We start from the raw sequence: 13,133 nt of genomic DNA on the forward strand, positions 1-13,133 counted from the left end.
CTCTCCCACTATCCACTCTGCCTGTCAAAAAAAAATATATATAGTATTTTAGTCCAAATTTTTTTGACACATCCATGCATAACTTCTTCATATTCACAAAGTATAAATTTTGTGAAGACACTTGTATTTATATCAGTATTTATCATCAAATACTGTAAGATGTATTTTAAATGTGTATAGATATCATGGTATCTCTCAATTATTTGATACGTTAGTATCTTACAAATAAAATATACATGTGGTATTTCTTTTTTAAAATAAATATTTCCTCGGTGTTGTGCTGTTGGCAAGGGAAAAGGATTTGTAAACCCCGGAGCGAGGTCTGCCTACCCGAGGCCGCTGCTGTGCGGAGAGCCCCGGGGAAAGCCACCATCACCATGTCTGACCAGGAGGCAAAACCTTCAACTGAGGACTTGGGGGATAAGAAGGAAGGAGAGTACATTAAACTCAAAGTCATTGGACAGGATAGCAGTGAGATTCATTTCAAAGTGAAAATGACAACACATCTCAAGAAACTCAAAGAATCATACTGTCAAAGACAGGGCGTTCCAATGAATTCACTCAGGTTTCTCTTTGAAGGTCAGAGAATTGTTGATAATCATACTCCAAAAGAACTGGGAATGGAGGAAGAAGATGTGATTGAAGTTTATCAGGAACAAACAGGGGGTCATTCAACGGTTTAGATACTCTTTATTTTTTTTTTCTTTTCCCTTAATCCTTTTTTATTTTTAAAAATAGTTCTTTTGTAATGTGGTGTTCAAAAAATGGAATTGAAAACTGGCACCCCATCTCTTTAAAACATCTGGTAATTTGAATTCTAGTGCTCTCCATTCTTGTTTTCATTGTGCTGATTTTTGGTGATCAAGCCTCAGCCCCCTTCAGAGGGCCCTCTCTTTTTTAAGATTCCGTGTGTACACAGAGAGGCCACCTTTTTCAGGACTGTGCGTTTTCAGGCTTGTGGTGATGATTAAGAATGACTTTCCAATTGGCCCTGAGATCCTAACAGGTGATTGCTTCACTCCTGGACTGTGACTTTCAGTGGGAGATGGAAGTTCTTCAGAGGACGGAACTGTGGAAAAATGACCTTTCCTTGACTCGAAGCTACTTCTAAAAATCTGAGGGTCTGGACCAAAAGAAGAGGAATATCAGGTTGGTGTCAAGACGACAGATTCGGTGAGAGAAATGACTAACTCCAAAGATGGCTTCACTGGAGAGAAAGCATTTTAATTAAGATTAAAAAAAAATCTTGTCAGAAGATCCCAGAAAAGTTCTGATTTTCATAAGCAGTTAATAAAATTACTCATGTAGAAGTGTACAACAGAACACTGCTCCTTTTGATTTCATTTGTACTTTTTGGCCTGGGATATGGGTTTTAAATGGACATTGTCTGTACCAGCTTCATTAAAATAAACGATATTTGTAAAAAAAATTAAAAAAATAAATAAATATTTCCTCATTTACTTGAAAGTCAGAGTTATGACTTACAGAGAAGAGAAAGAAGGAGAGAGAAAGAGATCTTTCACCCATTGATTAACTCCCTAGAGGACCACAAGAGCAGGGCTGGGCCAGGCTGAAGCCAGGGGATTCTTCCAGGTCTTCCATGTAAATAGCAGGGCATAAGTACTCAGGCCATCTTCTACTGCTTTCCTCAGGCCATTAGCTGGGAGCTGGAAAGGGAGTGGAAGAGTCGGGTTTCAAAGTGGTGCCCATATAGGATGTATACATTGTAGGCAGTTGCTTTATCTACTATGCTGCAACCCCAGGATCCAAATACAGCATTTTACTCAATCTATATATTTTGATGTAAATTGTCAGTCCTCAAAGTGGTTAAATCTCCACAAAAGTGAATTTTTATTTTCCGAATTTGATATCACCTATGAACTACTAATATAAAAGTTTATTAGTGTTGAAACCATAAAATACAATTACTATTTAAGAAGATACTACAAGACGTTGAGTATGTATTAAGTAAATAAAATAATTTTAGTGGCCATTGCAAATCTTTAATTCAGACATCCACTTTTTTTGTGTGTGTGCTTCGCTCTAGATCTCCAATTAGCAGGACTAGGAAAAAAAAAAAAAGATAAAACGTGTGTCCTCAAAGAAAGGTCCAAACCAAACTCTCCCTACCTTCCCCGAGCAACTTCATGACCTGAGTTTGTGAGGTACAAAATGAGAAGACTTCAAAGAACTGCAAAAGGTTGTGGTACAAAAAGGGTTTTACAGATATAAAGGGTAAAACAGCATGAGAAACTACCAAGGTGAACCTCACATTAGTTGTAGACTGTGGCACAAAGAGCACATTTAATCTATCAAGGATAGAAAGTAGAATTGTGACAATGAAAAGAAATACTGCCTGCTGACTAAGAAAATGAGAGAGAAGCGAAATGAAATATCTCAGGAATGGATCTGCTGCTATTAACCAACAAAGTCAATTGTGAATGCTTTTGTATATTACTTAACCATATGCAGCAGAAAGAAAGGGAGAGAAAGAAAAATAGTATAATTGGCAAGGTTGACAGTCATCGTGCCCAGGAAGAGAATATAATGAGATCATAAAGGTAAGGCTCTATTTTCCCCTTCTCAACTTTTTTTTTTTAATTTTAAATTTGAGATCTACATATTTTGGAGACAATTATAATGGTTTGAGGCCATCGAATATGTGGTGGAGCTGATTAGCAAGCGTAATGAACAAACTCAGTTTTCAAAAGAAGTTAAAGTATACTGCTAGTTCTTAAAAATAAATCACTTGTCAAGATTTGATAGCAAAGAAGATCAAATGCCACTTATATGTAGCGAAAGAGCAGGAAAAAATATAAAAGGCATGCAACTCCAATATAGTGAAAACTCTACTTAGGGAAAAAAAGACGATTTGACTGCATTAGTATAATGAGAAAGAATAAACAGGGTATAGAGAAAATAGAAGGCAAAGTAAAATGTTTCAAATATTTTAAAGGCAAGTATCAAAGATGTTGTAGTAAATTGTAATTAAAATTCAGCCTCCAATGTTGATTTTTCTCACCAGCTATATTTGATGTTTTGTTTTGATTTTTGGAGTCAATGTTTCATGTGACATCTATGGCTATGGTGAGCCATATAGTTATTGATATAGAAAATACAGACAATAAGAGTGAGTGTAGTACATTTGAGAAGGTTGGAAACTAGAATCCAAAGTCAAGATAACACATTTGAACGTCGTGTTTAAGTTAACTTGTACATCCAATATTGAGCCAAACACTAGTTCTCAAGTAGGCATCATATAAATGTTTTGGAAGGCATGATTAATGTTTAAATTATCTCACTTTTTTCCAAGTTAGTCCTAAAAAGATGATTTATAAAAATAAGACAGATATTCCATAATATAACTATGTCTATTATAAGTAATTATGAGAACTTAAACTTACAGATCTGTGTGCTCTGCTTTTCACCTTGTAGCCACCATCACAAACCTGGTTAACTTATCGATAAATTAATTTAAGAAAAATTTCATTTAAAGTTAAACCAAATAAATAATAATTTGGAAAATTCTATTTGGTAACATTGATAATTTGAGAATAAAATTTTAAAGGATGTATTACAACTTTTAGGAATACTTGCAAAAAAATTACAAAGGAGAAAAACAAATTGTCTCTTTTTAGCCTTTGTTCACTTTAAATATCTTTTCATCATTTTTTTTTCTTTAGATTGGTAAAGTTTTTTCCATTTCTATGCACTTCAACCATGGCTTGAATGACTACATGTTGAAAATGTTATCTGAGAGGCCAGCGCTGTGGCACAGAGGATTAACGCCCTGACCTGAAGCGCCAGCATCTCACATGGGCGCTAGTTCGAGTCCCGGCTGCTCCACTTCCAATCCAGCTCTCTGCTTTGACCTGGGAAAGCAGTAGAAGATGGCCCAAGTCCTTGGGCCACTGCACCCACATGGGAGACCTGGAATAAGCTCTTGGCTCCTGGCTTTGGATCGACGTAGTTCCAGCCTTTGCATTCAATTGGGAAGTGAACCTTCGGGTGGAAGGCCTCTCTCTTTCTCTCCACCTCTCCTCTCTCTGTGTAACTCTGACTTGCAAATAAATAAATAAATCTTAAAAAAAAAAAAAAAAGAAAATGTTACTCGGGTAGTAAATTCCAGGGCTGTGAATTCATTGTCATATTTTTTTTTACTATTAAAATTATTCTTTCTTTGTAATAACACACAATATATCATGACAGTGATCATTGTATTCAGTGGATATGAAAATCTGGAAGGATTTTTACCATCAGGACAAAAAAAAAAAAAAAATCCCTGCTAGAACCAAAGCCTATAATGTAGGGGATGACAAATTGATACCTGTTCTATAATGGAAAATATTCAATGGGAAAAGGTCAATATGATCAATTTATCAACAAGAGAGTTGAGAACTTAGACTTAACTTCTTTTTTTCTAGTTTGGTATTCAGGAATGTAAAATAAATTAGATTTTGATAAGGGTGAACTTTATCTGTTGAGATTTTGTTGAGCCCATACTTAAATTCAAACTATATTAACATGAGTCCATCATATAAGCACAGAAGAGGCTGATGAAGAAAGCAGAATAATAAAGAAAAAACTTTATTTTCCATTTGATTACTGATTGTTTTTTCTGCAATGTAGAATTATACTTTCACTAGAGTCATAAATATCTGCACACTTAGTGCTTATTTTGAGAAACCCACCCACAAACGTCTTCATCTTGCTATCAAATCTTGCTAATGTTTCTTTCTAGTCCTTTACCAGCTAAGTCAAACCAATAGGCATTACATGATTTAGTGTAATTCTTAAACTGGTCATTTCTTCTTTCATAAAAGAGGCATAACTAGATGCCATGCTGAAATGCTATCCACATAAGCATTTCCTTTCATTATTGTCCCTAGGGCCAGCCATGACAGGGGCTGAAGTGCAGCATAAGCCCATATTTACCAATGACAGAATTGCACACCAACTTGTTTTATTTCCTTTCTCAACTGTTCATGATGAATAGTTCTTGAGGTCATGAATATACTGGTAAAAACAAGATAAGACACTCACCAGTCTTAGGTGTTATGAGAGTCTCAGTAGTGTGATCATAAAACTAGTATTTGTGTGCTGTCTCACTTCTGTTTCATAAGTCCATTTTCTCATCACATCCAATTTTGCAGGAAAATAGAAGGCCATTCATAAGATGTTTCATTGAACAAATATCATTTGTAATCTCAATTACAGCATAAATTCTCTAACAAGTCTCAAGCATGATACCTAACCTGCTTTCCTAAATATTATCTATTAGTCAGAGAATATGCTGCTCAGAAACATTCAACATTCATGATATATGCCATGATTCTCCTCTTAAGAATTGCTTGCCAGAGAGCCTTTCATCGTATTCAATGGAAATGCTTGGAACACCATTGGACATTTTGTGTTTGCACAATTTTCTTTAGATTATGGAATCCCTATGGATTACCAATTGCAAAATTTACTTGACAACTGTTTTGATGGCTACATAAATACAATTCAAATTTTCTTCTACAATTCAGAGACTTAATTAACCTTGATTGTATCTCTTTCTTTTTAAAATGGATAAAATATGCATCACTTTTTTTTTTTTAACAGGCAGAGTTAGACAGTGAGAGAGAGAGAGAGAGAGAGAGAGACAGTAAGGTCTTCCTTTTCCATTGGTTCACCCACCAAATGGCCGCTATGGCTGGCGTGCTGCGCCGATCTGAAGCCAGGAGCCAGGTGCTTCCTCTTGGTCTCCCATGCAGGTGCAGGGCCCAAGCACTTGGGCCATCCTCCAGTGAACTCCCGGGCCACAGCAGAGAGCTGGACTGGAAGAGGAGCAACCGGGACAGAATCTGGCGCCCCAACTAGGACTAGAACCCAGGGTGCCAGCACCTCAGGCCGAGGATTAGCCAAGTGAGCAGCAGTGCCAGCCTCAAGTTGTTTTTAAGATTAGAAACTTAATTCCTTCTCCCTTAAAGTGTGGTTCCACCAATTAGCATTCGCCTTATCTGGTAGCTTTTGAATAATTAAAGAACAAGCTCTACTGAATCATGTGTGTCATGGAAAAAAAAAAAATCAAATAATATGTGTGCATGCATGTATAGGTTTGAAACACGATTTAGTTAGCACTGTTCTTGACAATTGGATGGAATTTCATTATAGTACCAAAGCTCTAATGTTTGAAATCTTATTCAATTCCCGACACACGTATATTTTACTATTTACCACTTCCCTCTCACCATATGAAAACAGTATGATATCAATGTAATAGGCAAAAATGATGTTTAGTGAAATATGTAGATTATTAATAACTATTTTATATAAAGTGGGGTAGATGTTATAAATCAAAATTAGGATCATGAAAATCTGCTACTGTCTCTCAGTTTGTATTAGCTACTTCTGGAAGTGCTTGCTAACTTGTTAGGAAAAATACAATTGATAGATAAGTAGGTACATGCTGATTTGCTTCAAGAGAATACTGAGACTAGCAGGTGCAACAAGTTTCCATATGATTATATTTGTGATAACCTACTGTTATTCTGTTAGTCTCCAGTTAATCACAAGCATAGCAGGTATCATTACTCTCACATGGCAAACTCAACATTGCTCTTGCTTTATTTTTTTCAAGTGGAGGCTTGGTGCCAAAGTCCTTCCATTGAGTTTTCTTTTCTTTTCTTTTTTTTTTTTTTTTTTTTTTACATCAGAGTGGATAGTCAGAGAGAGAGACAAAGGTCTTCCTTTTCCTTTGGTTCACCCCGCAATGCCCACCGTGGCCAGCACACTGCGCTGATCTGAAACCAGGAGCCCGGTGCTTCTCCTGGTCTTCCATGTGGGTGCAGGGCCCAAGGACATGGGCCATCCTCCACTGCACTCCTGGGCCACAGCAGAGTTGAACTGGAAGAGGAGCAACCAGGACAGAATTTGGCACCCCAACCGGGAATAGAACCCGGTGTGCCAGCGCCGCAGGTGGAGGATTAGCCTATTGAGCCATGGCACTGACCTCCATTGACTTTTCTAACAATAGCATAATTTAAAGCAAAATACGTCCTCAGGGTAGTAAAAATTATAATTCAATTGTAAGTGTCCTAAGAGCTAGGTGAGGAAGCAGAGGATTGATGTTTGAATCTAATGAGCCTATTCTAACTATGAAAATACTAACTAATGCTCCATGGCTCACCAGATGTTCACTTGGTCACACAATGAATGACAAACCACATAATGTCAACCAGAAAGAGGTACATTTTCATATTCCCAAAATACGAATATTTTAATTTCTCCATTGGTCATTTAATGGGTAATCATCCATCAAGTTCTTTCAAGGAAATCCTACAAATAGATTTGCAATATATACTTACATCTGCATAGCAAGGATTTGTCAATTAAAATTAGGCTATCTAAAAGGAATAAAAAAGTAAGTTATTCCTTGACAATCAGGACAAGGGCTGATCAAGTCATTCTTTGTCATATGGTCCATTTCACTTTTACAGGTTTCCTTTTAGGTGCTCAGATAGTTATTCCTTTTAGTATTTTTGTTCTACTTAATATCATTAGTTGAACTCTTTAATTAACACACAATTATTCAGAGGCATTTAAATTTAACTGAAAAGTGATCTCTGTTAAATATAAGAGTGAGAATAAGAGAGGTACAGTTTGGCACTTGCTCACACGTACTTACCCCTAATGGTAGAGCTAGAAACATGCCAGGGGATTCCAATTCAATCCCATCAAGGTGGCATGTACCAATGCCATCTCACTAGTCCCAGTGATCAATTTCTATTCATAATTGATCATAATGATAGGATAAGTGTCAAAAGGATTACATAAACAAGACTATTGTCTGCTAATAATAACTGATAGAATTAAAAAGGAGAGAATTATCCAACATGGGAAGTGAGATACTCAGCAGACTCATAGAATGGAAGATGTCCTAAACAGCACTCTAGCCTCAGAATCAGCCCTTAAGGCATTCGGATCCAGCTAAAAAGCCCATGAGAGTTTCTCAGGCTTGGAAAGCCAAGACACTCTGGCAAAAAATAAATAAATAAATAAATAAAATAAAATAAAATGACCCCAATGAAAGATCTCTGTGAGTGAGATCCCTGCAGAAATAGTGGGCCATCGAAGAAAGGGGTACCTTTCTCTGAAGGGAGGAGAGAACTTCCACTTTGACTATGGTCTTGTCTAACTAAGATCAGAGTTGGTGAACTCAAGAAGCTTCCATGGCCTTGGCAGCTCATGACAGGAGCCTCAGGTGATTACTGATGCCATAAACAAGAGTGTCAATTGTTAAATCAACAACATGAGTCACTGTGTACTTACTCCCCATGTAGGATCTTTGTCTTTGATGTGTTGCACTATGTGAATTAACGGTAAACTACTATTCAAACAGTACTTTATACTTTGTATGTCTATGTGGGTGCAAGCTGTTGAAATCTTTACTTAATATATGCTAAACTGATCTTCTGTATATAGAAATAATTGAAAATGAATCTTGATGAAGAATGGGATGGGAGAGGAAGTGGGAAATGGGATGGCTGTGGGTAGTAAGAGGTTATGGAGGGGAAAGCCGCTATAATCCAAATGTTGTGCTTTGGAAATACTTTCAGTATTAACAATTATTTTCATAAAAATTACTTTTACTTAATTAATGTTGAAAACTAATGCAAAATCTTATACACATAATTACATAAATTTACCAAAAGATTATTACCTCAAATAATTTACATCAAATAATTACAGTATTTTAACTGCACATTCAAAAATTAGTCAAGTAAACAAAAACAAAGGAAATAAGTAATCAAGCAGACAAAATATAAAATTCATAGTTCCAGAATAAAAAACAAAATAGAAAATTTTCACTTTAAATGTAAAGTTTGTAAATATGTATTTGAAGTCAGTTTGATCTGTTGGAAGATTTGTGTAAGCTGTGTGAAAAACAAGAAAGCAACATATACAAGCCATCCTAGGAAACATGAAATCTTTTCCAGAAAGCAAAGCACACACTAAATGAAGATATTCTGATCTAATCATAGGCTCCTGGGAAATGAACTGGAAGCATTCTAGATGGACAGCCACAGCCACAATCTGAGGAGGACATTGCTTCTGTTACAAAATATATAAACATGAGAGTGCAGGTATCTTTTTCATATGCTGTTTTCATTTCATTTGGATATATTCCCAGGAGTGGTGTAGCTGTGTCATAAGGTAGATCTACTTTTAGATTTTGAAGACTTTGCAAATTATTTTCTACAATGGCAGTGTATCAGATTGCATTACCAGCAATAGTATTATGAGACCTTTTTCTTGAAATCATCACCAACATTTGTTACTTTTAGATTTTTGGATGATAGCCATTCCATTCTAACAAGCTTGCAGTAATACCTGATTGTGGGTTTTATTTGCATTTCCCTGATTGTTAGTGACCCAGAGTACTTTTCAAATGTCTGTTGGCCATTTGTATTTCATACTTTTAAAAATGACTGTTAACCTTTCCCACTTTCTCAACTGGATTGTTTTGTTGTTGCTAAGTTTCTTGATCTTCTTGTACATCCTGAGTACTAAACCATAATTAGATTCATAGCTTGAAAATTTTTCTCTCATACTATTCGTTTCCTGTCACTTTGATTAGTGTTTCATTTGCCATGCAGAAGTCTCTTAGCTTGACATAATAACCTTTGTCTGCTTTTTATTTCCAGTGCTTCAGGGGTTGGATCTAAGAAGTGCTTCCCTGAGCAAATGCCTTACATTCTCTCTATATATTCCTCTAGTACTTTAAAGGATTCAGGTCTTAGGTTTAGAATCTTGATCGATTGTGAGTTGATTTTTGTATATGATTGAGATAGGGGTCTTGTTTAATATTTCTGCATGTAAAATCCAATTTTCACAACACCATCTATTGAAGAGATTGTTGCTGCATTTTCAGAGAATTACTTTAGCTTGTTTGTCCGTGATTAGTTGGTTGTATATGTATGAATTAATTTCTGGGGTTTCTATTCTGTTCCATGTCAACATCTCTATTTTTCTATCAATATCAGGCTGTTTTGATTATAACAGTCCTGTAGTAAGCCTTGAAATCTGATACTGTGGTATTGTAATGCCTCCAGTTTTGTTTTAATTGATTATCATTGCTTTGGCTATTTGGGGTCTTGTTTGTTTCTGAATGGATTTGGATTATTTTCTAGATTTTGGAAGATTCTCCTTGAAATTATGCGTGGGATTTCATTGAATTTCCAAAATGCTTTTGTTACTATGGACGTTTATTTGATATCATTTCTTCTAATCCATGAGCAGGGAAGTGTGTTCCATTTATTTGTGTCCACTATTTATATCACTGATATTTTGTAATTTTAATTGTACAGATTTTTCACTGCCTTGGTTAATTTATCTTAATGTAAAGTTGCAGCTATTGTAAATGAGACAATTCTTACAAGTTCTCTTGTCTACCAAAGCAGTTTAATGTATAAGAGTGCTATTGATTTTAATGTTAATTTTATTTGCTTCAAATTTGGCAAATTATTTTATAAGTTTTAAAAGTCTACTAATGGAGTCTTTTGTTTCCCCTTTATAAAGGGTCATATCATCTGCAAACATGGATACTTTTTTAAAAGTTTATTTATTTACTTGGAAATCAGAATTACATAGAAAAGAAGAGACAGAGACAGAGCAAGAGAGAGAGGTCTTCCATCTGGTTCATTCCCACAATTAACCACAACTGACAGATCTGAGCTGATCCGAAGCCAGGATCCAGGAGCTTCTTCCAGGTCTCTGGCAATGGTGCAGGGACTCAAGGACTTGGGCCATAATCACTATTTCCCAGGCCACAGCAGAGATCTGGATCGGAAGTGAATCACCCAGGAATCAAACCGGTACCCATACCTGATGCTGGCACTGCAGGCGATTTGACTTCCTTCTTTTCAATTTGGATGCCTTGGATTTATTTTCCTTGTCTAATATACACAGTTGAAATTTTTAGAACTGTACTGAATAATAGTGATGACAGTGGTCATTCTTATTTGTTCCATATCTTATAGGAAATGCTTCCAGATTTTTCCCATTCAGCCTAATGCTGGCTGTTTGCTTTGTCATACATTGCCTAGATTGTGTGGAAGGGTATTCTTTCAACACTCAATTTTTAAGAAGATTATGATAAAAGCTTATTGTACCTTATCAAATGTTTTCTCTGTATCTATCATGTTTTTATGTCCTTCACTTTGCTGATGTGATGTACCACATTTATTCACTTGACTGTACTGAACTATCCTTGCATCCTTGTGACAAATTCAACTTGGTAAGGATGCATGCTCTTTTGGATATATCATTGATTTGCCAGTATTTTGTTGTAAGTTTCTGCATTTATGTTTATCAGGGATATTGATTTCTAGTTCTCTTATTTGGTATCATTCTTTTATTTTAGATTTAGGATAATGATTGCCTCACAGAAGGAATTTAGAAGCATTCCTTCTTTTTCAATTGTCTTCAAGAATAGGTATTAGTTCTTCCTTAAAAGTTTGTTGAAATTTTGCCATGAAGCCATCTGGAGTTGGGCTTTTCTTTGTTGGGAGGGTCATTTTCCACTGATTCAACCACTCTTGACTTGGGATATTTTCAGTTATAGACAGATAGATAGATTGATTTAGGTTTATATTACATGTGTTCAGAAATCCATCTGGTCCTTCTCCATTTTTCAGTTTGTAGGCATATAGCAGTTTGTAATATATACCTCATGACTCATTACATTTCTGTGGTATCAGCTGTAACATCTTTTTAATCTCTGATTATATTAATTTGATTTTTCTCCCTTCTGTGATTAGTTGGCTAATGGTTTATCAATTTTGCTTATGTTTTCAAAAAACTAGCTCTTATTTCACTGATCATTGTATAGCTTTTTTTAAGATTTAATTCATTTATTGGAGAGAGAGAGTTACAGACAGTGAGTGGGAGAGACAGAGAGAAAGGTCTTCCTTCATTGGTTCACTCCCCAAATGGCCACAACAGCTGGAGCTACACTGATCCAAAGCCAGGAGCCAGGAGCTTCCTCTAGACATCCCACATGGGTGCAGGAGCCATCTGATGCTATTCAGGCCACAGCAGAGGGCTGGATTGGAAGAGGAGTAGCTAGGACTAGAACCAGTGCCCATATGACATACCGGACCACAGGCAGAGGACTAACCTACTGTGCCACGGCGCCGGCCCCATTTGTATAGTTTTTAAATGTTTACTTTGGTTATTTCATCTCCGATTTATATTGTTTATTTTCTCCTACTGGCTTTGGCTTTGCATTTTTGTTGCTTCTCTAGGTCCATGATATGCATTGCAAATTCATTTATTTGATATTTGTCCAAGTTTGTTCTGCAAGAACTTTCTTCTTAGCACTTCTTGTTCTGTATCCCATAGGTTTTGAAATGTTGGCTTTTCATTTTCATTTCTTTCAGGATTTTTTTAATTTAATTAATCTCTGATCTACTGTTTGTTTAGGTGTATGTTCAATCTCCATGTGCTTGTATATTTTCTATAATTTTTTGTTGTTAATTTCCAGCTTTGTTCCATTGTGGTCAGAAAAGATAAATAGTATGAATTCATTTTTTAAAATCTGTTGAGAATTCTTTTATGATCTAGTAAGTGGTCTATTCTAGAGAATGTTCCATCCACTAATGAAGAGAAAGCTTATTCTGCAGCTGTGGGATGAAATATTCAGTAGATATAAATTATGTTAATTTGTTCTGTAGTATAAATTAGCTTTGTCATTCTTCGTAGACTTTTGGTTTGTGTAATTGTTCTTTATATTGATGAAAGTGGGATGTTGAAGTCCCCAATTATTATTGTATTAAAATACATGTCAACCTTTAGGTCCATCAAAATTTGTTTTGTAAAATATGGTGTCCTAGCATTGGATGTATATACAGTTACTATAGTCACAACTTCTAATTGAATTGATCCTTTACACATTACAGAATGACTTTTTGACTCTTTTTTCTTTATTTTTAACTTTTATTTAATAAATATAAATTCCCAAAGTACAGCTTTTGGATTACAGTGGCTTTTTCCCCCCATGAACTCCCTCCTACCTGCAACCATCCCATCTCCCACTCACTCTCCCAACCCATTCTTCATCAAGACTCATTTTCAATTATCTTTATATA

The 13,133-nt window shown here is 35.7% G+C and overlaps 1 protein-coding gene across 1 annotated transcript; it reads left to right on the top strand.

Moving 5' to 3' along the window:
* The first annotated feature begins 273 nt into the window (after positions 1 to 273).
* Positions 274 to 1,446, top strand: LOC100345604 (small ubiquitin-related modifier 1-like). Its single transcript, XM_002716878.5, has one exon. It carries the CDS (start codon positions 378 to 380, stop codon positions 681 to 683), a length of 306 nt encoding a protein of 101 aa, XP_002716924.2. The 5' UTR covers positions 274 to 377; the 3' UTR covers positions 684 to 1,446.
* The last annotated feature ends 11,687 nt before the right edge of the window (positions 1,447 to 13,133 follow it).

This window comes from Oryctolagus cuniculus, chromosome 8, assembly GCF_964237555.1.
Source record: "Oryctolagus cuniculus chromosome 8, mOryCun1.1, whole genome shotgun sequence".
NCBI lineage: Eukaryota > Metazoa > Chordata > Mammalia > Lagomorpha > Leporidae > Oryctolagus > Oryctolagus cuniculus.